This window comes from Myxocyprinus asiaticus, chromosome 21 (genome assembly GCF_019703515.2).
Source record: "Myxocyprinus asiaticus isolate MX2 ecotype Aquarium Trade chromosome 21, UBuf_Myxa_2, whole genome shotgun sequence".
NCBI classification, from domain to species: Eukaryota; Metazoa; Chordata; class Actinopteri; order Cypriniformes; family Catostomidae; genus Myxocyprinus; species Myxocyprinus asiaticus.
In genome coordinates, this window is record NC_059364.1 from 24,709,691 (window position 1) to 24,735,048 (window position 25,358).

General features: G+C 43.6%; 1 protein-coding gene across 1 annotated transcript in view; it reads left to right on the top strand.

Annotated features, from left to right (window-relative positions):
• The window catches only part of LOC127411830 (regulator of G-protein signaling 17-like), a 62,320-nt gene extending 37,154 nt beyond the window's left edge, over positions 1-25,166 (top strand). The window contains exons 4-6 of the mRNA XM_051647646.1: positions 12,454-12,528; positions 12,806-13,037; positions 15,117-25,166. Coding sequence (XP_051503606.1) covers positions 12,454-12,528; positions 12,806-13,037; positions 15,117-15,302 — 493 coding nt within the window. The 3' untranslated portion in view covers positions 15,303-25,166. The remainder of the gene's footprint in view (positions 1-12,453; positions 12,529-12,805; positions 13,038-15,116) is intronic.
• The last annotated feature ends 192 nt before the right edge of the window (positions 25,167-25,358 follow it).

Here is a 25,358-nt window from a genome sequence, read left to right on the forward strand (position 1 = left end):
TTGTCCCCTCGCATCTTCACGAAGGTCGCAGAGGCAGCCCTTGCCCGTTAAGGGAGGTGGGCATTCGCATTCTCAACTATCTCGACGATTGGCTAATCCTAGCTCACTCTCGGGACATGTTGTGTGCACACAGGGACTTGGTGCTCTCACACCTCAGCCGACTATGGCTTCGGGTCAACTGGGATAAGAGCAAGCTCCTCCCTGTTCAGAGCATCTCTTTCCTCGGTTTGGAGTTGGACTCAGTCTCTTTGACAGCACGCCTCACAAACGAGCGTGCACAGTCGGTGCTGGCCTGTTTGAAGGTGTTCAAACAGAAAACAGCGGTTCCACTGAAACTCTTTCGCCACAGTCGGATCGGTGCTTTCCTTCCTGCAGGAGAGGTTAGAAGGGCGGCTGTCCCCTTCCACCTTGAAGGTGTATGTACCCGCTATAGCGGCACACCACGACACAGTGGACGGTAAGTCCTTAGGGAAGCATGACCTGATCATCAGGTTCCTGAGAGGCGCCAGGAGGCTGAATCCCTGCAGACAGTGCCTCATTCCCTCATGGGACCTCTCTGTAGTTCTTCAGGGTCTACAGAGAGCCCCCTTTGAGCCTTTACAGTCAGCTGAGCTTAAGGCACTCACCTTGAAGACTGCCCTCCTGACTGCGCTCACTTCTATCAAGAGGGTAGGAGACCTGCAAGCGTTCTCTGTCAGCGAAACGTGCCTGGAGTTCGGTCCGGGATACTCTCACGTGATCCTGAGACCCCGACCGGGCTATGTGCCCAAGGTTCCCACCACCCCTTTTAGGGACCAAATGGTGAACCTGCAAGTGTTGCCCCAGGAGGAGGCAGACCCAGCCCTGATGTTGCTGTGTCCAGTGCGTGCTTTACGCATCTATTTGGATTGCACGCAGAGCTTTAGGGTCTCTGAGCAGCTCTTTGTCTGCTTTGGTGGACAGCGGAAAGGAAGCGCGAGGATCGCCCACTGGCTCATTGACGCCATAACTATGGCATATCACGCCCAGGACGTGCCGCCCCCATTAGGGCTACAAGCCCATTCTACCAGGGGTGTAGCGGCCTCCTGGGCCCTGACCAGGGGTGCCACTCTAACAGACATTTGCAGAGCAGCGGGCTGGGCAACACCCAATACCTTTGTGAGGTTCTACAACCTCCGGGTGGAACCAGTTTCATCCCGTGTAGTGGCATGCACAAGCAGGTATGTCCGGGACAGCCAGCCGGGTGTATCGCTTGCGCATAGCGCCTTTCACCTCCCCTGAGCTGAAGACGTGCAGCATTAACTCCCAGTAGTGTTCACAAACTGTGTTCCCTGGTTGATTTCTTCCGAGCCCTGTGGCAGACGAGTTTTCAGATAGACTCGTTGCTGGCCCAATACACCTGCTAACTAAGCCCTGTACTGCGGTAGGTGCTCCGCATGTGGCGGTTCCCCGTAGGTAACCCCATGTGACGTATATCTTCCGCTAATTCATTTCCCTGTTGGCAAACTGCATGTTCCTTGGACAGAGGCCCCTCTGCCCCAGTTTCCATGCTTGTAGTAACTCCTCCCCCGTAGGGTAGGACCTACCATGGGACTTCTCCACATGGCATACTTCCAACATAGCTCGGCAAGGCCATGTGACATATTTCCACTTAAATTCCCCCCCCTTCTCTGGGCAGGGTGTGGTCTCCACTGTGTCCTCCCCTTGTGGGACACCCCTCCGACTAGACCTGGTCGACCTAGTCAATTAATCCCCTTTTTTTGGGGAGTGGAAAATAAAAGGGGGAAAAGAGGCCACGACTGGGCTAGCCCGTCTTTTGGGTAGTCGACTTGTACCAAAGGGCTGTTTGACACTCATAACTATGTTGGGGGAGGTTACGTGTCGGCCTGGTGCACTGGCTATGAGGCACACAGTGGTCTGCCCATCACACACCGCCAGTTCACGTAACACAGTTCAGCCAGTTGCGGTGTTTTGTATAGGTACCCTTAGTGTCACTACATCAACACAACGTCGAGTGAGTGACAGATAGGGAACGTACTGGTTACTTGCGTAACCTCCGTTCCCTGATGGAGGGAACGAGACATTGCGTCCCTCCTGCCACAATGCTGAAATGGCCGGGACCTTGTCTCGGCTCCTCAGCTTAAATCCTGAATGAGTGGTTGTATACTAGCTCCTTTTATACCTGTATGTCCGGGGGAGTGGTATGCAAATACCACTCACCAATTTCCTTTGGCCTTTTATCAAAGACCAGAGGTGTCTCGGGCTCCCAAGAGTGACCCCTAGTGTCACTACATCGACACAACGTCTCGTTCCCTCCATCAGGGAATGGAGGTTACACAAGTAACCAGGACGTTTTGATTGTTGCATTAATGCTGGAATGTGGTCTTTATAATCTTGTTTTTGACACGATTTATTTTTTCTTATGTCAAAATGTCAAATGTTAATATGAGTGGACTGTCTCTCTCCACATGGAATGTGAATGGGTTGGAGCACCCCATAAAAAGAAGGAAGGTTCTTTCTCTTCTTAAGCGTAAGAAATATGATATAGTGTTTCTTCAAGAAACGCACCTTTCTCCGCAGGAAGCTGAAAAATGTGGGAAGATATGGGGTGGGCATGTTTTCTTTAGTGCTGGCTTGATTAAGAGCAGGGGAGTCATTATGCTGATAAGTAAACATCTACAATTCAAATGTGTCAAACAGATTAAAGAGAAATTAGGAAGAGTCATTATTGTTTTAGCTGAAATTCAAGGACAAAGTCTTATTTTGGCCAATATTTATGCACCTAACGTTGATGATCAGGGCTTTTTTATAGATCTTGAAGGGATGTTGCAAGCCGCTGGCACCCCTCATGACTTTAATCTTTTGATGGACTCAGTTCTTGATCATAGTGAAGCAAAAGTGTGCAAGCCCCCTAGAGCAACATTGACGCTTCACAAGATGTGTGAAAATCTTGGTTTTACAGATATTTGGAGACTTTTGAACCCATCTGGTAGGGATTATAGTTTGTTTTCTTCAGTCCATAAGATTTACCCTAGAATAGATTTTTTTTATTTTTTTATATCTAAGTCCGTCATTTCCTCTGTTGTTTGCTCAATTGGAAACATTTTAAACTCAGACACGCCCTGGTGTGTTTAGAGGTGTTGCCACACATGGAGAAAAGGAAATCATATAGTTGGTGCTTTAATGTATCCCTTTAGCAAAATCCTGAATTCCAACAAATGTTAAAGACAGAAATCAATGTCTATATGGAGATCAGCTGGTCCTCAGTATCCTCTGTGGGCGTGGCTTGGGAGGCACTTAAGGTGGTTCTTAGGGGCCGGATCATACAGTATGCCTCATTCACCAAAAAAATCCAAAGCGCAAGAACTTGTGGAATTGGAAGGGAATATAAAAAATGCAGAGGCAGAGCTAAAGCGCTGAATGTCGTCTAATGGCCTCAGGGAATTGACCCAATTTTTGTCGCGGAAGGTGGAATTTTGGCTATTCAGGGCAAGACGGTCATACTTTGAGTCAGGGGATAAGGCAGGGAAACTCCTAGCTAGATATATAAAACAGAGAGAGTCTTTTTCTACCATTACCTCCGTGAAATCTGCTGGTGGTGAAATATTTACCTTGGCCACTGATATTAATAATGCCTTTAAAGAATTCTATCTTGATCTTTACAGCTCCACGTCTTCATCTACTGATGAGGATATTAGAAACTTTGTGGAACCATTACAACTTCCTAAACTGATGACTGAGCAAAAAAATTATCTTGACTCTGAGATAACCTTGGAGGAGCTTGGCGAGGTAATTAAAGCCTTGCCTACAGGCAAGGCTCTGGGGCCAGATGGCTTTGCCGCTGAATTTTTTAGATCATATGCTACAGAACTGGCTCCACTTTTGTTAGAAGTTTATACAGAATCATTAAAGAATGGTAAGCTTCCGCCAACCATGACGCAAGCCTGGATCAGTCTGATTCTTAAAAAGGAAAAATATCCAAGTGAGTGCAAGAGTTACCGTCCAATTTCCCTGATCCAGCTAGACGTTAAAATATTGTCATTTTGGCTAACCGATTAAGTACAGTTATGACATCTCTTATACATATAGATCAGGTGGGGTTTATTCAGGGCTGTAGCTCTTCTGATAACGTCATGGTTACTTGTGTAACCTCCGTTCCCTGATGGAGGGAACAAGACATTGTGTCGATGTAGTGACACTAGGGGTCACTCTTGGGAGCCTGAGACACCTCTGGTCTTTGATAAAAGGCAAAAGAATATTGGCGAGTGGTATTTGCATGCCACTCCCCCGGACATACTGGTATAAAAGGAGCTGGTATGCAACCACTCATTCAGGTTTTATGCTGAGGAGCCAATATAAGGTCCGGTCATTTCAGCAGGTAGTTCAGCGTTGTGGCAGGAGGGACACAACGTCTCGTTCCCTCCATCAGGGAACGGAGGTTACACAAGTAAACATGACGTTCCCTATCTGTCACTCACTCGACGTTGTGTCGATGTAGTGACACTTGGGGTCCCTATACGAAATGCCACAATTGGCTGAACTGTTACGTGAACTGGTGGTGTGTGGTGGGCAGACTACTGTGTGCCTCATAGCCAGCACACCAGGTCGACATGTAACCTCCCCCAACATATTTATGAGTGTCAGACTGCCCTTTTTGGGGACAAGTCGACTACCCAAAGATAGAGACTGGCTTAACCCAGTCGTGGCCTCTTTTCCCCTTCTTTTTTTCCACTCCCTAAAAAAGAAGGGTGATTATCTGACTGGGCCGCCAGGTCTAGTCGGGGGGTGTCCCTCCCAAGGGGAAGACACCGCGGAGACCACACCTCGCCCAAAGAGAGGGGGGGATATTTAAGTGGAAAAATACATCACATGGTCTTTCCAACCATGTGGGGAGTCTTCAAGGTAGATCCTGCCCAATGGGGGAGGAGATACTACAAACATGGAGACTGGGGCAGAGGGGTTCTGCCCAAGGAAGACACAGTTTGCCAACAGGAAAACGAATTAGCGGAAGATATATAATCGCATGGGGTTAGCCTTACAGGGAACCGCCACATGCGGAGCACCTACCCCAGAACAGGGCTCTTAGTTAGCGCGTGTACTGGGCCGGCAGTGAGTCTCTCCGAAAACTCGACTGCCACAGGGCTCGGAGGAAGTCAACCAGGGAACAAAGTTTGTGAACACTACTGGGAATTAATGGCGCACGTCTTCAGCTCCAAGGGAGGTGGAAGGCGCTATGTGTAAGCGATACACCCGGCCAGCTATCCCGGGCTTATCCGCTTGTGTTGCGTGCCACTACCTGGGACGAAACCAGTTCCACCCAGAGGTTGTAGAACCTTGCACAGGTGTTGGGTGTTGCCCAGCCCGCTGCTCTGCAAATGTCTGTTAGAGAGGCACCCCTGGCCAGGGCCCAGGGAGCCGCTACACCCCTGGTAGAGTGGGCTTATAGCCCTACCGGGGGCGGCATGTCCTGGGCGACATATGCCATAGTTATGGCATCAATGAGCCAGTGGGCGATCCTCTGCTTGGAGACAGCGCTTCCTTTCCGCTGTGCACCAAAGCAGACAAAGAGCTGCTCAGAGATTCTAAAGCTCTGCGTGCGATCCATATAGATGCGTAAAGCGTACACCGGACACAGCAACGACTGGGCTGGGTCTGCCTCCTCCTGGGGCAGCGCTTGCAGGTTCACCACCTGGTCCCTAAAAGGGGTGGTGGAAACCTTGGGCACATAGCCCGGTCGGGGTCTCAGGATCATGTGAGAGTATCCCGGACCGAACTCCAGGCATGTTTTGCTGACAGAGAACGCTTGTAGGTCACCTACCCTCTTGATGGAAGTGAGCGCATTCAGGAGGGCAGTCTTCAAGGAGAGTGCCTTAAGTTCGGCTGACTGCAAATGCTCAAAGGGGGCTCTCTGTAGACCCTGAAGAACTACAGAGAGGTCCCATGAGGGAACGAGGCACGGTCTGGAAGGGTTCTGCCCCCTGGCACCGCTTAGGAACCTGATGATCAGGTCGTGCTTCCCTAAGGACTTTCCGTCAACTGCGTCGTGGTGTACTGCTATGGCGGCAACATTCACCTTCAAGGTGGAAGGGGACAACCTCCCTTCCAACCTCTCCTGCAGGAAGGAAAGCACTGATCCAACTGCGCATCTCTGGGGGTCTTCCCAATGGGAAGAACACCACTTAGTGAACAGACGCCACTTAAAGGCATACAGGCGCCTCGTAGAGGGGGCCCTAGCCTGAGTAATCGTGTCTACCACCGCTTAGGTCTTCCGCGTCCCGTCCAAGGGCCAGACATGGAGATTCCAGAGGTCTGGGCGTGGGTGCCAGATGGTGCCCCGTCCCTGAGAAAGAAGGTCCTTCCTCAGGGGAATTCGCCAAAGGGGGCTGTCGCGAGGAGCATGAGGTCCGAGAACCACGTCTGGGCGGGCCAGTAGGGTGCTACCAGGACGACCTGCTCCTCGTCCTCCCTGACCTTGCACAGGGTCTGTGCAAGTAGGCTCACTGGGGAAAACGCATATTTGCGCATGCCAGGGGGCCAGCTGTGTGCCAGCGCGTTTATGCCTAGGGGATCTCGGTCAGGGCGTACCAGAGCGGGCAGTGGGGAGGACTCTTGGGAGGCGAACAGGTGCACCTGTGCCTGTCGAATCGACTCCAATTCAGCTGGACCACCTGAGGGTGAAGTCTCCACTCTCCCCTGAGGGTAACCTGTCGTGACAGCGCATCCGCTGTAGTGTTGAGGTTGCCCGGGATGTAAGTGGCTTGCAGCGACTTGAAGTGCTGCTGACTCCAGAGGAGGAGACGGCGGGTGAGTTGTGACATACAACAAGAGTGCAGACCGCCTTGGCAGTTGACATATGCTACTGTTGTCGTGCTATCTGAACTAACACGTGCTTGCCCTGGATCAATGGCCGAAACCTCCGCAGGGTGAGCAGAATTGCCAACAACTTGAGGCAGTTGATGTGCCAATGCAGTCGCGGTCCAAAGGCCGGTGGCTGCGTGCCCGTTGCAAACAGCGCCCCAGCCCGTTTTGGAGGCGTCTGTCGTGACCACGACGCTGAAGCAGCCTCATATGCATCAAGCCGAGCGGGGTGGCCACCACCGAGGACGCCGTATGCCCCAGAAGCATCTGAAAAATTTTCAGTTCGCCCCACCATCGAGGGTAGTGAGGGCGGGGAAGCCAAAAAGATCAGGACCGGGCAGTAAAAAGTGCCTCCCGCGACCTTGTCAGCTCTTCATGCACTTCCGGGAAGAAAGGAATGGGGGCGGGGCGTGGCTTTGAGCAGCGCCGCGAGCCCAGGAACCAATCACCAAGCCGCGAGGGTTCAGGGAGAGTAGAGGGTTCCACTCTAGCCAGCGCTCGCGGCTGCCCGGGAAAGCATGTCGTCATCTCCGCGTCAGCCTGTGACTGGGCAATCATCCCCGAAGGGAGGAGCCCAGCTGAGGCTTCCGACTGGACGAGCCCGCTCTCCGATGCTGCGTTTGAGAGCTCATCACATTCGCGGGCTCCGAATAAGAGGTCGAACTTGCTGTGAGACGAGCCGGCGGACTCATCCAGAAGCCCGATCGGGGCAGACGAGCGTGCTGGGGAATGGGAGGTCCACGGGGGGATACTCGGCAGAGGCGGTCCCATTGGGGTCCCCAAATCGCCCCCAGTGCTAGCCGCGCTGGCCTCATACCCATGGGTAAAAGGACCGAGGCGGGGAGCCTCTGAGGTGGCTTGCTTTCTTACGAAGGTGAGTTGCCATGGACATATCCTCGCAATGAGAACATGACCATCCACGAACGCCGTCTCCCAGGAATAACACACAATCGGAAAAGCGTCTTTAAAAAGACGTTCCGTGTGTGCCGCTCTTTTAGAGAAATATACTCTTTTAGAGAAATATACTCTTATTTCTGCCGAAGCACCCAGGGGCATTCTCTGCAGAGGGGGGAGAAGCCGCTGAAATGCACCGTCAGATCCACAGAGGTGAATGATCAGTAGTATTCAGCTCAGTGAGCATGACCGTTCGGCTCCGAAGAGAAAATCTGAATGAGTGGTTGCATACCAGCTCCTTTTATACCCGTATGTCCGGGGGAGTGGCATGCAAATACCACTCGCCAATTTTCATTGGCCTTTTATCAAAGACCAGAGGTGTCTCGGGCTCCCAAGAGTGACCCCTAGTGTCACTACATCGACACAACATCGAGTGAGTGACAGATAGGGAACATTAGGCGTTTCATCAATATCATGTGGTCAGTGGTGAATGATCAGACTCCGAAAAGGCGTTTGATATGGTAGAATGGGATTATCTTTTTAAGATTTTGGAATTGTACGGGTTTGAGAATACTTTTATTGGATGGATTAAATTACTTTATAGACACCCGATAGCGGTATTTTACCCTGGATAGGGGCACCCGCCAGGGATGCCCTCTTTCCCCATTATTGTTCTGTCTTGCCCTGGAACCATTAGCAGCAGCAGTAAGAAAGGAGGGTGATTTTCCCGGGGGTTTTGGCAGGAGGTATGGTGCATAAGCTTTTGCTTTACGCAGATGATATTTTATTGTTCGTCTCCGACCCTACTAGATCTATGCCTTGCCTCCACAGAATTATTCATTCCTTTTCTAAGTTCTCAGGATATAGAGTTAATTGGTCTAAATCCGAAGCTTTGGCTTTGACAGCGTATTGCCCTGTGACAGCTTTTCAGCTGGGCATCTTCCAGTGGCCCAAGCAGGGCATTAAGTATTTGGGCATTTTGTTTCAATCAAGTTTGAATGATTTAGTGACCCTTAATTTTGGGTTCATTTAAAAAAAGTTAATTTTGACCCTTTAATAAAAAGGTTTTCGAGTGATGTGGACAGGTGGGCTTCTTTACATTTGTCTATGATTGGGAAGGTTAATGTTATAAAAATGAATTGTATTTCAAAATTCAACTACTTCAGTCAGTTGAATTTATTTTTAAAAGTTTTTATAGTATAGCCAAATCCATTATTTGGAATGGTAAACTTACACAGGCCAGTTGACAAAGGTGGGTTAGGTCTCCCCTAGATTTTATTTTACTATTATGCTTTTGGACATTTGACACATTGGTCACTCCCACCGGAGAGGGCCTCTCCCAGGTTTTGCATTGAACAAGAGGCCCTTGCCCCTATTTCACCATTACAAAGTCTTTCTACCAAATTGCCCAGAAAGGTAAAATTTCATCCCGTCATTTCGCACTAGCAATCAGTGTGGTCAAAGGTTTCCCGTATGTTCAGTTCGGATATTTATCTGAATGTTGCCTCAAGCATATGGTTGAACCCTAAATTATGCATTGATAAGTCCCCCTTTTGCTGGACGGAGTGGATTGAGTGGGATGTTGTTATGCTTGGAGACATGTAGATTGAGATCTTTTGATAATATTATACAGCAATTTGGGATTCCGAGGTCTCAATTCTTCAGATATTTACAGTTGCACCGTTTATTATGTACTGTCTTTGGAGGTAGTATACAGCCCCCTAAAGTGGCAGACACCCTTAGAGTGGCGATTGCTGCTTTTGGGAAGGGTCATGAAGCATCGGTGTACTATTTTTTGCTGATTCAGAGTCTTGGCGACAGAGCTTATCATCTCTCAAGGGGTTATGGGAAAAGGATTTGAACATGGCACTGGAAGATGGGGAGTGGGAAAGGATTCTAAAAAATGTCAAATCTATGTCCAGAGATGCTAAGGTACATCTTATGCAATTTAAAATTATACATCGTTTCTATTTCAATGTTGTATAGACTTGGTTTAATAGATACACCTGTTGGAGATGCCAGTCAGAAGATGGGGACATAGCCCAAAGGGGGATTTGGGTGGAAATAATAAGGATATAAATGATTCCATGTATTTATGCTCTGTTTGTCCTAATTGTATTTATTTTTTATGTATGGAATCAATAAAATGTTAATGACAAAAAAAAAAAACAAACAAAAAAACAATTGTAAAATTAGCTTGTAAAAAGAAAAAAGGCAGTAGTTTGAGGCTGGGCCATTGAACGAAGAAAGATTGTAAAGGGCTTAACACAGCTTGCAGGGGAACTGTAACATGAATGAATACATATATTGCATGAAATAAAGAAAACATTGAGGAGGCAGTAACCCTAACCTTAGTCTGTAACCCCACCACCACTACACGCTGCCATTATCCGCTCAGAACTGCTATTTCTGTCTCTCCGCATCACATGCAAAACAGCTGTGTTGTTCATGTTGTATATTTAGAGTCTTCTCAGCATGTTTGATCCCTTGGCTAGCAAATCCAATTATACTTGCTCCATAGAGACTTGGATTGGGAAACGGAGTGGATGTTCACCTGTAAAAATTCCATGGTATTCATGAAGGATATGAAGCTTAAAGACCCTTAGTTAAATTGTACCCCAAGTTTGCTGCTTCATAAATGTGCACAGTAAAATAAGTTGAAAGTTGTTTTTACTGCTTAAAATATATACTAATATACTTTCCACTTTCGACCCATCAGTCCACAGAACATTCTCCCAAAAGGTTTGACGATCATTAAGGTGTGTTTTGGCAAAATTCAGACAAGCCTTAATGTTCTTCTAGTTTAGCAGTTGTTTTTACGCCTCGCCACACTTCCATGGATGGCATTTTTGACCAGTGTCTTTCTGATAGTGGAGTCATGAACAGTGACCTTTATTGATGCGAGAGAGGCCTGCAGTTCCTTGGATGTTGTCCTTGGCTTTTTTGTGACTTCCTGGGTGAGTCGTCGCTGTGCTCTTGCAGGAATTTTGGAAGGTCGGCCACTTCTGGGAAGGTTCACTACTGTGCCAAGTTTTCTCCATTTGGATAGACACCAATCAGCCACAACATTAAAACCATCTGCCTAATATCGCATAGGTCCCCTTAGTGCCGACAAATTGGCTCTGACCCATCGAGGCATGTACTCCACAAGACCTCTGAAGGTGTCCTGTGGTGTCTGGCACCAAGATATTAGCAGCATGTCCTTTAAATCCTGTAAGTTGCGAGGTGGGGCCTCCATGGATCGGACTTGTTGGTCCAGCACATCCCATAGTTGTTCAATTGGATTGAGATTTGGGGAATTTGGAGGCCAAGTCAACACCCTGAACTCTTTGTCATGTCCCTCAAACCATTCCTGAACAATTTTTGCAATGTGGCAGGGCGCATTATCCTGCTGAAAGAGGCCACTGCCATCAGGGAACACTGTTGCCATGAAGGGGTGTACGTGGTGTGTAACAATCTTAAGGTAGGTGGTATGTGTCAAAGTAACATCCACATGAATGTCAGGACCCAAGGTTTCCCAGCAGAACATTGCTCAGAGCATCACACTGCCTCCGCCGGCCTGCCTTCTTCCCATAGTGTATCTTGCTGCCATCTCTTCCCCAGGTAGACAACGCACCCGGCCAGCCAAATGATCTAAAAGAAAACGTGATTCATCAGACCAGGCCACCTTCTTTCATTGCTCCATGGTCCAGTTCTGATGCTCACGTGCCCATTGTAGGCACTTTCGGTGGTGGACAGGGGTCAGCATGGGCACTCTGACCAGTCTGCGGCTACGCAGCCTCATACGCAGCAAGCTGTGATGCACTGTGTGTTCTGACACCTTTCTATCATGGCCAACATTACGTTTTTCAGCAATTTGTGCTACAGTAGCTCTTCTGTGGGATCGGACCAGACAGGCTAGCCTTCACTCCCCAAGTGCATCAGTGAGTTTTGGGCGCCCATAACCCTTTACCGGTTGTCCTTCCTTGGACCAATTTTGGTAGGTACTAACCACTGCATACTAGGAACACCCCAACAGACCTGCCATTTTGGAGATGCTCTGCCATCACAATATGGCCCTTTACAAAGTCGCTCAGATCCTTACACTTGACCATTTTTCTTGCTTCAAAGACATGAAACTCAAGAACTGACTGTTCACTTGCTGCCTAATATATCTCACCCCTTGACAGGTGCCATTGTAACGATATAATCAATGTTATTCACTTTACTTGTCATTGGATTAAATGTTGTTGCTGATCAGTGTACATATGTATGTGTGTGTGTGTGTATATATATATATATATGTATATATATATATATATATATATATATATATATATATATATATATATATATTCCACAGTCATGGAAAACCTTCATGGATTTTAACAATTTGGCCTGGGACAGTCATTGAAATAAAAATCTTGATTGATTTGATTATTCCATAGTAATGGTATATGACTATTCTTATCAGTAGTTCAATGGAGAAAGGTAAAAGTTTGAATTGATGCAAAAATGTCTTATGGGGTATGCTGTAATTTTGGAGATGGGAATGGCACTTGTCAGTAATTCTGCATTATGGGGTCCATTTCAAGGTACACAAAGATTCTCAAGAAGCATGCCGATTTCCTGTCATCATGTTGGTGGAAACCCTGTTGCATGGTGATCAGTGCAACATGTTTATGTTTAATTTCAAATACCACTGTGACTTTGCTGTGTATAACACTTTGCTCCTCCCAACAGGAATGAAGACAGAAGGGAACGTTCAGAAAGGCAAACTTGTACAAAGATGGACAGCATAGAAGCAACAGAGGAACCGTAAGTTGTTAGCAGCATTATATATTTTGTGCTGGGACAAATTGTGCTTCTGTTCATACCTCTAATGTGTGGTGTTACAGATTATATATTAGTGCCATTATAAGCAAGTTCAAGTCATCATTTTGTTCTAAAGACAGTATTTCTAATGAAGTGCCCTGAATACCATTAACTTACCTACCTTTAGCATGAATTTATTTATAGCTACAACAAAGTGGTGTCTGATTATTTCAAATGGGTAGTTCCTGTTTTTTTTTTTCATTGTCTCACACATTTCTAGGCATCCCACACTGGATGAAGTGATTGCCTGGTCACGGAGCTTTGAGATGGTGATGCGCTCTCCAGAGGGGAGGGATGTTTTCCGGGAGTTCCTGCGGTCTGAGTACAGCGAGGAAAACCTGATGTTCTGGATCGCCTGTGAGGAACTGAAGAAAGAAACCAACCCATCAGCTATCGATGAAAAAGCCAGGATAATTTATGAGGACTACGTCTCCATTCTTTCACCAAAAGAGGTTAGATTATGAAACTGAAATTTCTGTTTATGGCCTGTTCACTCAAAGAATATTCATACTATACCACATATAATATCAATTACATATGTAAATTGTAATGTAATATCACTATATTGTATATTTAAATACAGTGCCATTCAAGAGCAATTGTGAAAATTTTACCTATTTTAAATTTATTTAATTGAATATAGTTTTTTTGTAACAAATTCTATTATTAGCATAACAATTTGAGTGAAAAGGTAAAAAGAAAAATGTACTTGGGTGATTCAGGGTTCCCGTGGATCCTTAAAAAGTCTTAAAATACCTAAAAAACAGTTTTCCAAAATTTAAGGTCATAAAAAAGTCTTAAATATGACAAAAGTTTTTTTTTTTTTTTTTCTCCCAATTTGGAATGCCCAATTCCCAATGTGCTTTTAAGTCCTTGTTGTCACGTAGTGATTTGCCTCAGTCCGGGTGGCAGAGGACGAATCCCAGTTGCCTCCGCATCTTAGACCGTCAACCCGCACATCTTATCACGTGGCTTGTTGAGCACGTTGCCACGGAGACATAGCGCATGTGGAGGCTTCACGCCATCCACCGCAGCAACCACACTCAACTCACCACGAGCCCCACCAATTATAGCGACCATGAGGAGTTTACCCCATGTGACTCTACCCTCCCTAGCAACTGGGCCAATTTGGTTGTTTAGGAGACCTGGCTGGAGTCACTCGGCACATTCTGGGATTCGAACTAACGAGCTAGCGAACTCCAGGGGTGGTAGCCAGTGTATTTTACCACTGAGCTACCCAGGCCCCATATGACCTAATGTGATTATCAAACTTCAAAAGATTAAGATTTCATTCAAAAACCTAATAACTGCATCCTTCAAAGTGAAAACGTGGCACTGTATTTTCTCCAAGCACGCAGGGGCTTGTGAGTGTTTTCATCTCTTGCAGAGCAGTTCACAGTTATTAAGCCATATCGGAAATTTATGACAATCCATCACTAAAGATCAGCTGTTGATAATGATGATATAATGTTGATGAAATTTGACAACGTTTACTTTTAATTGTTTATATTGTAATACATTGTAGATCATTGTAGGAGTGCACATTTTATATCCCTTATTTGTTTGAATGAGCAGCTGGAAGCAGTAAAGCTCAACCATTTCAAAATAAGAGTCCCCGGTGTATTTCAAAGTTAAAGTGTCTTTAAAGTTAAAAGTTCCACGCTATGGATCATATCCGGGATACAGTATTAATTTTATTTGTTCAGGTCTTGAAAAAGGTCTTAAAAAGTCTTAAATTTGATTTTAAAAACTGCAGCAACCCTGTGATTCTCACGGAACCTGTCAAGAAAATGTCCTGTTCCTATTTTACTCAAAAATCAAAACAAACGAATAAGAAATTATATATTGTATACTGAAAATTAAGTCTATTTTTAGGACTCTTACATTTTTTTTGCACAATGTGACATTATTTTCATGACAGTTACGCACAATTAGCCCCCCAGTTCTCATTTTCACAATGAAAAAAAGATGGTCATAATGATTTAGTTAAATATTATTTAAATTGTAAATAATAGTAAAATGTGCTTAAGTGTCCTGAAGATAATGTCACAATGTAAAAAAATCTTAATGGTCCTAAATGTAGGCTTCATTTTCTTTATCCAAAATATACTGTAATTTCATAATTTTTGGGGAGTTTAAATGTGACCAGGACATTTTCTTGACAGGTTTCGCGAGAATCACCAACATATTGCATGTAAAAAAAAATATTTTGTAATGTTTCAAAATCCTAAAACTTATGTTTATTTTTAGGTATAATTAACATTTTAATCCCAGATTTTCACTCAGACTTTTGAACGGCACTGTATATTCCTAAACATTTAAATACGTTCAAACATTTTCATTATTCTTTGCTGAAAACATTTTTTTTTTTCTATTGGAAAAATTGACCTAGCCTCTGAATTAAAAAACATTTTTGCACACTCTATGTTGAATTCATAGAGATGCATTGTTTTTGTTTTTAAATCTTATGAATATGTCTTTACTTTTGATGGGCAAGTCACATGAACTATTCTTGTGTTGTTGGCCGGCAGGTCAGTTTGGATTCACGGGTGCGGGAAGGCATTAACCAGAGCCTGGCAGAACCCAGCAGTATTATGTATGAGGAGGCCCAGCTCCAGATCTACACCCTCATGCACAGAGACTCCTTTCCCCGATTCCTCAACTCATCTATTTACAGGGATCTCCTTAACAGCAAGAGAGCCTTCTTAGACCCCTAGCTTTCAGCAAGAACACTTGAGACAAAAAAGCCCCAAGGTGCCACTTTGAAAAGGTGTGATGTTTCTTATTTGGAGAGTGAGTAGTTAAGCAATTCTAAACATCCACTAGTGACCCTGAAGTTCAGTTCTGTTTAAGTGCCAATGTGAGCTGCTCAGGCAACTGTGACAGACAAAGATGTAGGAAAACAGACCGATTCATACTTCCTACTCTCAACCTGTCTTTTTCATTCACCTGTTTTGTTTCTCTTTAATCCTCAAAGCCTTTCTCTTCTCTCTTCTTGTTTACCTCACTATTACCTGTTCCCCCTCTCTTGCTGTCATATTATTGCTACCTGATCCTTTCCGACTTTTATGCCTCACATGTCTGAGGACAGCTGAATAATGTTTTGTTTTGGGGGTTTTTTACAGGAAAAACGAATAGAAATGCAGTAGATATTAAGCTAGAATACCTGTTCTTTGCATGACACAAGGTTATGGAATTTACTCCAGTTTGACATTCAAGCCCGGAATACAATGCTTTTGAATAAATAAAAAAAACTTTTTTTATGCTGTCATGGGGATAGAACATTGTAAAACTTTTGTAAGTGAAGGGGAAATTAGCTGTGCCAATTGTTTTTTAAGGAGAAGATGGGGAAGTGTAATCGCCGTCTTGCTGTCCATACTCTTTATTTAATTTAATTTTTTTGTGTGTTGATAGTTCTTTAACTGGGAAACATAAGGGCTAGCTAGTAGTGTTGTGATTGGGCAGCTAAATGAATCATGAACATTTTCTCTCTGCAAAAATCACAATGCCTCAACACTGAATAAGGGCACAAAAGCTGCTGATGCTGGTGACAACACAGTTTATTATGTGAGTCATCCTAGCCCCTCCCAGTCCATTACTAAACGAGAGAAGCACTGGTACTGTATTTGTCATGGGCTGGAAGCTTCGCTGAATTGAAAGAGAATTGCTTGAAAATTATTCACCAACGTTCTGGAGGTTCTTAAAAGAACTTTGAATTGTCTTACACTTTAAAGAAATTTATTTTATTAAACAAAAGTGTAGTAAACACTATGCCTTGTTTTTGAGAGTTACACTAGGTCTATTTAAAATTACTGTGATAAGAGAACTGCATTTTTCTCAGAGGTGACGTTACGGAAGAGTTAGGTTTGGGGTAAAATGTCTTTGTGGACTGATTTGTGTTCACACAAGGTGGTTGAATCCATCAGCAAGGCTTTTCAGGGAAATGTTTCTCTGCCTCTGATTCAAAATGAACGTTCATGTTTTGTTTTGTGACTTTGCCGTTTTAGTGATGCTAAAATACGGAGCAGTCTTGTTCACTTTCACAGCTCAGACAAACTGCAGGTTATCAAAACAAAGAAACAAACAAAAAAGTACAACTTTTTATGATACTTTTTTCCAGCACTCATTTATTTTGTTGTGTCATGTACACATTGCAATACTCAACCCAAATAAGATGTTAACCACTGTGGCTTTCATCATGTTGAAGATACTATGAAGATGATTTCCTTTAGCGGTTTAGACTTGTGACCCTTAAGAATGACAGCCTTTTCAGCTCTGTGTTGTTGGATTCAAACTTGATTATTGCTGTTAAATTTTCTAGACATTTATGTGCTATTGCAGTTGCAGCAGCCAGTGCATGGAAACACGATATTTAAAATATTGCTGTGTTAAACCACTATCTCACTTTTTAGATGTGTAATTCAAGAGTGAATTGCATTTAAACTAACTTTATTTGGTCACCACACCCAGCCTCAAAATGTCACATTTTCCATGAAATATTGTGCCAATGAATGAACGTTTGTTGAGTAAATACTGATCAAGTTTTTTGTTGTTGGGTTTTCTTATTGGTGCTCTGAGAGTTAAGTGCCATTCACTCTGCAGGTTTACCAGATTAAAATGAAGATCTTTGTCACTTTACCAGGTGCATAGATATCATTCTTTTAAATTTCAGTGTATGTGAGCATCAGCCAATGTGAGTAGGTCCTTGATTTATGTTGGAATACAAACAGAATAGGTGTTACCTTGTAGTTTACAACACTTAAGCAGCGAACCGTCATGGGAAAATTTCTAAAGCAAAGTTATGGAATTTACTTGTTTGTTTTAAAAGAAAAAAAAACATGTCATTAAAGAAATGAGCAATAAATCATAATTGTCTTGCTCTAAAACAGAAAGACCCTGCATGACACATGGACAAAATGTTTAACTATCTTCAAGGGGGGAGAAATCAGTAATATGTTATCTAAAGTGTTTTGAAACTGGGTTTATTAATGTTATATTACTATTTTAATCAGTACATAAAAGAAAAATCTGTGCGGTCCAACATTTGACAGGGAAAAGTGGTCTAGCTGAGCTAACGTGCATTTTTAAGATTTTTATGGGTCACATAAAAGCAGATGTGGATCAGTTTTGTTTAAAATGTTTTAACAATAGAGATGATCATGATATGTTTATTTAAAGGATTCGAGTTCAGAAATGTTTAATTTTACCTAAGGTATCTTTCAAAAAGTCCTTTCTCAATATTGACAAATAGTTGTGGCACATAAGGCAAGGAAATTAGTCCTGTTAGTACTATTTTTTTTGTTGCAGGCAATTGTCAGTTTTGTGGGATCATTATTAAATAAATACTGTAAACCAAGTCATAAAACTATTATATATGATTCCATGAGTTGTTGATTGACATTTAGCTACTGCCACAGAGTATTTACGTATATCTCAAAGAGTCTTTAAAGTCCATCTATTGTTCAATAGAAAATTGACCAGACAAAAGATCTAATATTTGCACCATTTTTAGTGTTGTTCAAAGTTCTGTAAATCCTGACATTAAAATGATTACAGATTAGCATATGTAAGAACAGTTAATGTTCAATTGTGTCCCATTTAGAAAGAACTATCATTTTGAGAGTAGTTGTCTGTTTTTAATTAAATTTTATTCATTTTTGCTGCTAATGATCCATCAGACTTTAGGAGAGAGTTTAGGAGTTTTCACAGTGATCAGATAACAGCTGTTATAGGAGCATTGTCTGCATGGACAGGGTCTCCTTTTTGAAGACTTTTAATTGGTTTTCCACTACCTCTTGTTATACATAGGTTTTTATTTTTTCTCATCTAGTTGTTAATATTAAATGTTTATTTTGATCTACTTGAAGTCTAATACTGTAAATGAGATGTATGCAGGTATACTGAGGGTTTATGAGGAGTAGCAATTTCTTGTTTGTTTGTTGAATTCTTTTCAGCAGAATTATGAAATATACGTACAAAGAATTCAGGAAACACTTTTTAAGGGCTAATCCCATATTGCCTATGCAAATATCGTATTTGTCATATTGGAATAATTAGTGACTGAGGAAAGTTTTCCTGAAATTGGGTGGAACACTGGTTTACATTGCCCTTTTCTGATATTCCTTAGCTTAAGTCACTAAATATGTCATATATCCTTGATGAAAAAAGCTACTCAATTAAGATTGAAATACATTTGTGTTGTGTCCACTGTGGATGCATTTTGACATCTTGATAGGTTGACAGTTCAGTATTGATGTAAAATGCATACTGAATGTGAGGTACTGTGCATGCTTAAATCTATTTTTGCAAGTGATTAATCTTTAAATGATGGAAATCTCTGGCCTCTGTGTCCGCACAGGGCAGTTTGCTGTAATTGAATTATTTGTAGATGAAGCCAGTGTCTATTCTTGTTTTGAAGTGTGCTTCAGTTTTTTTTTTTTTGCAAAGGTTGAAAGGCTACTTTGGGCATTTTAAACATGCTTTTCAAGAACAAGAATATCTACCTCTTGGTTCTCTTCTTTCTGTATGCTTAAAATAGAAGATTCAGCCTTGGAAACACATCTTGATTGTTTAGATTGTCAGTATAGAGACACAAATGTGTACTGGCAGATGCTTTTTAGGGCTTTGCCTTGTTGACAACAAGACTGAATTTTAGCTCAACCTCATAGATTAAACTTCTCATCCCTAAGTTCTTTTGATTTTCTCTCTTTTTAAAGGATTGACTTGTACCTTAGCAAAGATAAATTGTCTATGAAAGCACCCATAAAGGCCATCAGATTTTGAATAAAATATTCAATTATTGCAGTATCTGGTACCACAGTGCTGCTATCTGCATGTGCTTATGTTATGTTACAGAAAGCCTGCTGTAATTTCAGTATGTGGAGAAAATGTAATGGGCAACATTTACAAGTTTTTACATAACTCAGTAGTACTCTGTAGCACCATTGCATTACAAGTGTACTAAAATGCACATACTGTAAGAATTGAACACCTTTAAAATGATTCATTTTAAGCATATACAATTTGGTTTTTATATTCATAAGACACTAATGACACTGATTTGACAGGTTATGTGGGGTAATGTGAATTTTAGACCTTGTGGTGACCCTAAATATTTATGAATATGAATTAACCCAGGGTTGAGGCCATATTTAAAGGGATAGTTCACCCAAAAATGAAAATTCTCTATCATTTACTCATGCCATCTCAGATGTGTATGACTTTCCATCTTCTGCTGAACACAAACAAAGATTTTTAATATATCAGCTCTTTAGGTCCATACAATGCAAGTGAATGGTAACCAGAACTTTGAAGGTTCAAAAAGCAAGTAAAGGCAGCATAAAATTAATCCATTTGACTCCAGTGGTTAAATGTCTTCAGAAGCGAAATGATAGGTGTGGGTGAGAAACAGATCAATATTTAAGTCCTTTTTTTACTATAAATCTCCACTTTCACATTCTGAAAGTGAAAGTGGAGTGTGATGATGTGGGTGTGGCCGAGCGACATCTGTGGAGAGTGAGGCCGGGAGAAGGAGAATGGTAAGGATTGACATCTGTGGGAAATTATCTCTAACAGCTGTTCTGTGTTTCAGTGAGAGCTGGAGGGGGGAAAAAAGGGTGTCCAGACTGCCGGAGGAGAGAGAGAGACGCACCATGTTGACTGTGTGCTCATGCATTTTATGTTGTGCTAAAAAGCAGTTTGTTGATTGATGCAGAAAAGTGTAGAAATAAAACTCACATTGGATTGTTTACCCGGCTCCCGTTTCCTCCTACAGAAAGAACTCAAGAAAGTCAGAGACTTTGTCACAGTGGTGCCGAAACCCTGGATTGTTTGGAGGAAGGATATGTCGTCATAGAGTCCTCTCCGCTGGCCGAAATCTTTAAGACCCTCACCAGCATCCACCAGACTCAACATCAGGCCCTTCTGGAGCTACGCAGGGAAAAGGAGCAGCGATTCCAGCGCTGGTCCAGGTTCAAGCAGAGGATTGGCAGGTGTTACGGAGCATAGTACTCCAGGAGGGATCTTTCACTGCGACCCCAGCTGCGACTATGGCCAGGCTCGCTAAGATGGGACCACAAGATGACCAGAGGCTTACATCGAGCTGTTTGAGCGGACGGCCGAGGCGTGGAAGTGGCCGAACTCCCAGTGGGCGGTCTGCCTACTGCCGCTGCTGACTGAGGAAGCCCAACTCACGGCCCATCAGTTTCCGGTCAGCAATCTCCTGGTGTACAAGGATCTGAAAAGAGCCATCTTGCAGCGGGTCAGCCATAGCCCGGAGCAGCATCGCCAGTGCTTCTGGTCACTGATGCTTGTGAGCATGGCCACCCGTTCACCTTCTCCCGACAGCTCTGTGATGCCTGCCGAAGGTGGATGCTGGCTGAAGATTGCGACGCCGAGGAGCTACTTGATCTGGTGGTACTTGAGCAGTTCATCACCCCAGCTACAGAAAGGGACAGCAGATTGGGTCCAGTGCCACTGACCGGCGTCACTGGATGGAGTGGTCCAGCTGGCTGAGGACCATATGTCAGCATATTTGGGGGCTGACGAGCCCTCTTCTTCTCTCTCCCTCTCTCTCTCTCCTCCCTCCCCCTCCCCCTGCCCCTCTCCTTTCCCTCATCCTGTTCCTGTTCCCTGGAAACGGGGAATTCCTACCCCAAAACCGGTTCCCCGGTCCCATAGGACGTTCAACCCACTGGTTTCCCCTAACCCTTTCTGCTCTCCCCCACAGGCTGGCCCCGATCGAGCAGGAGCGTATCAGATACCTGTGAGTATTAAGGGAGGTACATATCAAGCCTTGGTGGATTTAGGTTGTAATCAAAGCTCCATTCACAAAAGCTTGGTTCAATCCGAGGTGGGTGAAGGTAAGGTGTGTGCATGGGGATATTCACGATTACCCCTTAGTGCCCATCACTATTCAGTTCAGCCCTTAGAGGACTCCCTGCAGGGGATTTCCCTCTGGGCATTCGCAGGGATGTTCTCAGGTGGTGTGCAGCATGCCGTGAATGTCAGCTGTTGAATCCGCCGGCCACCCAAAGAGCGCCATTGCACCCCCTTCCATTGATCAAGAATTTGCATGGACCTTGTTGGGCCATTAGAGCGGACGGCACACGGGCATAGCTTTGTGTTGGTTCTGGTGAACTACACAACGTGATATCCGGAAGCAGTGGGATTTGTAAGTTCGTGCATGAAGACACTCGAAATTGGGACAAGTGGCTCGATCCCCTATTAATTGCAGTACGAGAGGTCCCACAAGCCTCCACATGGTTATCCCCATTTTAATTATTGTAAGGGCGTAGACCGCATGGCGTGCTCGATGTCCTATGGGAAAATTGGGAGGAGGAACCTTCAAACAAGAAAAAAGAAATTCAATACGTTCTTGGCCTGAGAGCTGTGGCAATTAACACTGGAGAATTTGCTCCAGGCTCAAGAACATCAAAGCCGGCTGTATAATAGGGGTACTCGGCGATGGAAATTTGCACTGGGAGAAAAAGTCCTTGTATTACTCCCCACATCGAGCTCTAAATTACTCGCCAAGTGGCAAGGGCCCTTTGAGGTCATACGGCGAGTCGGGGAAATCGATTATGAGGTTAAACAAATGGATAGAGGTGGAGCACGTCAAATTTACCAACTCTATCTCCCAAAACCATGGAGAGAGGTGGTCCCTGTGACTTTGATGATGATGGTTCCGGAGAGAGAGGAGCTCAGACCGGAGGTAAACTTAAAAGCCACCAATCGAGTCACCACTTGTGGAGACCACCTCTCATCGTCACAAATCACGGAGGTTGCCAGGTTGCAAGGAGAATTCTCCAACATGTTCTCGCCTCTTCCCAGTCGTACAAATCTCATTGAGCACCTTATCGAGACGACTCCAGGGGTAGTGGTACGCAGTCGTCCCTAGCGAATACCTGAGCATAAAAAGAAGTGGTTCAGGAAGAATGAAAGGCCATGCTAGATATGGGGGTAATAGAAGAATCTCACAGTGACTGGGCCAACCCGGTGGTGTTGTTTACGAAGAGTGATGGCTCGGTACGGTTCTGTGTAGATTATAGAAAAGTTAATGCGGTGTCTAAATTTGATGCGTACCCAATGACTCAACTGCTCGATCAGTTAGGCGTGGCTCACTTTTATTCAACACTGGATTTAACAAAGGGATATTGGCAGATCCACTTAACTCCCATGTCCCTTGAAAAGATGTCATTTTCCACACCGTTCGGATTACACCAATTCATGACGCTTCTGTTCGGTTTGTTCGGGGCTCCAGCTACATTTCAGTGGCTCATGGACCAAATCCTCAGACTGCACGCTGCATACACCGCTGCCTATCTGGATGATATCATTATTTACAGTAATGATTGTCAGTGGCACCTGCAGCATCTGAGGGCTGTCCTGAGGTCGTTGAGACGAGCGGGACTCACGGCAAGCCCAAAGAAGTGTGCAATTGGGCGGGTAGAAGTACGGTATCTGGGCTTCCACTTGGGTCATGAGAAGGTGTGGCCCCAAATTGATAAAACTGCAGCAATTGCAGCCTGCCCAAGACCTAAGACCAAAAAGGAGCTTCCTGGGGCTGGCTGGCTTTTATCATAGGTTTCTGCCTAATTATTCGAGCATCACCAGCCCGCTGATTGATCTCACTAAAAAGGGGCCAACAGATCCGGTCCAGTGGATGGAGCTGTGTCAGCAGGCATTCACGCAGATGAAAGCTGCACTTTGCGGCAGGCCACTCTTGCATTCCCCTTTCTTCTCTCTCCCTTTTTTTGTTGCAGACGGATGCGTCAGACAGGGGGTTGGGGGCTGTATTATCCCAGGTAGTGGAGGGGGAGGAGCGCCCCGTGTTGCACATCAGTTGAAAGCTCTCAGTGCGATGGGCAGTCCTCACCCTCCAGTACTACCTGCTTGGGAGGGCCTTCACCCTCTGTTTGGACCACGCCCCGCTCCAATGGCTCCATCGCATGAAGGATGCCAATGCACGGATCACCCTTTTATGTGATTTTTGGAGCTTCAAAGGTTTGGTCACCATTCACTTGTATTGTATGGATCTATAGAGCTGCGAAATGTCCTCTAAAAATCTTTGTTTTTGTTCAGCAGAAGAAAGAATGTCACACATCTGGGATGGTGAGTAAATGAGAGAACTTTCATTTTTGGGTGAACTATCCCTTTAACTCTGGCTTAAGCAATGTTCCCTACTTGTAATTTTGGAACAGTGTTTAAGTACCAAAGCACAGGTTATGAAACTCTGCTTCCAAAAAGGTATACAGTGTGAAATACTAACCCAGGGTTAAGTGTGAAATGTGGAACAAGATAACCTGGTAACAATTTCAAGTGTGAAAAGCCCAGTGGAGTCACTTCACATTTATCACATGACATAATATTGTTATTGTTGCAGGACCACAAACAACCTGCCATTTACTGAAAATTGTTTAAAGTGACAAAGAAGCACTGTCAATTTGTGCCATGAAGGATATGAAGAATTATAATTATTGAAGGCATCGTTCAATGACTCTAGAGACAAACTGACTATTGTAAGACCCACATCACAGTTTATCGTAGCCACCCCAAAGTGCCTTGAATGTTTAGGCCATGATCTATAATTTGAATTATTATTAATATCAGAAGGGAAGGTGTTTGTCTTTCAAAGTGTGTGCTCTTCTCTAGGATAGAATGCATGATGCAAGCTGTAAGCAAAGGAGAATGTTTGCACATGCGGAAAACAATTAAGATATTTGGAAATAAGTGTAAACTGATACTATTTGAAAATGGAGCTTGTCACCCTTTCAGCTCAGACACATTTTATACACCTTCATGTGCATCATTCTTCTCACCATAAAATAAAATAAAAACTTTGTTTTTATTTCACATCATTCTAAAGTATCTAAAGTGTTTGGTGCTCATTATTTCACAACTTTTTCTTATTTCCATTGTCATGTAGTATTACGTTTAATTTTTTTTTTTTTCTCAAAGAATACAGCCCTCCCATTATGTTTGTTTTCCTTAGATCAGACACAGATCACACCTTCACTGAAAGCATTCTTAAGAGCTGTGTCCTAACTAATACTGTTTTATAAATACTATCACCTATTTTAATATAAAGATTTTTAAACGATCTAGGAATGGATCGTAATTCTGTTGTTTTTAATAACAGATGACAAACTATAATGTCTTTGTAAAATATAACTGAAGAAAAAGATGAATCTTTTATATTTGGCATGTTTTTGCTATTTAAATAGTTAATACTGTACAAGTGTATTTAGAGTACTGCAATATGCAGACAGTATTACTGAATCTCATGGAGGAGCTTTAGAAATTGACATTTAAATATTAGCAATTTCTTTTTAAATGAGCGTACTGTATTCTATGCTGTACTTCCAAAACATGCTGGAATTACTTAAATTCTTCTTATAGTAATGCAGTTAGCTTATTGTAAGTTGACGCTGTTCAAGAATGGCAGTACTGATGTATACATTTATTAATAATTGATCCTGAGAGGATGGGTATCTTTCAGATCACATATACTCCTGCATGAGCACTATAAAAAGAGAAGAAGAAAAAATGTATTTGTAGACTAAATAAAGTGACTTACAATATGGTGCTTTTTCTGTCTGTCTTACAAATAACATACTGTACTAAATAACTAAAGTGCAAAACAGGATTTCTTATGGAATACTGTGAAATGAAATGTTACACTTATTTGACTAGTCATTTCATACTTTTTTTTTTTTTATTTTTTTTTTTTTATGGCTTGTACTGTATGTAGTTTTAATGGAAAATATCACCTG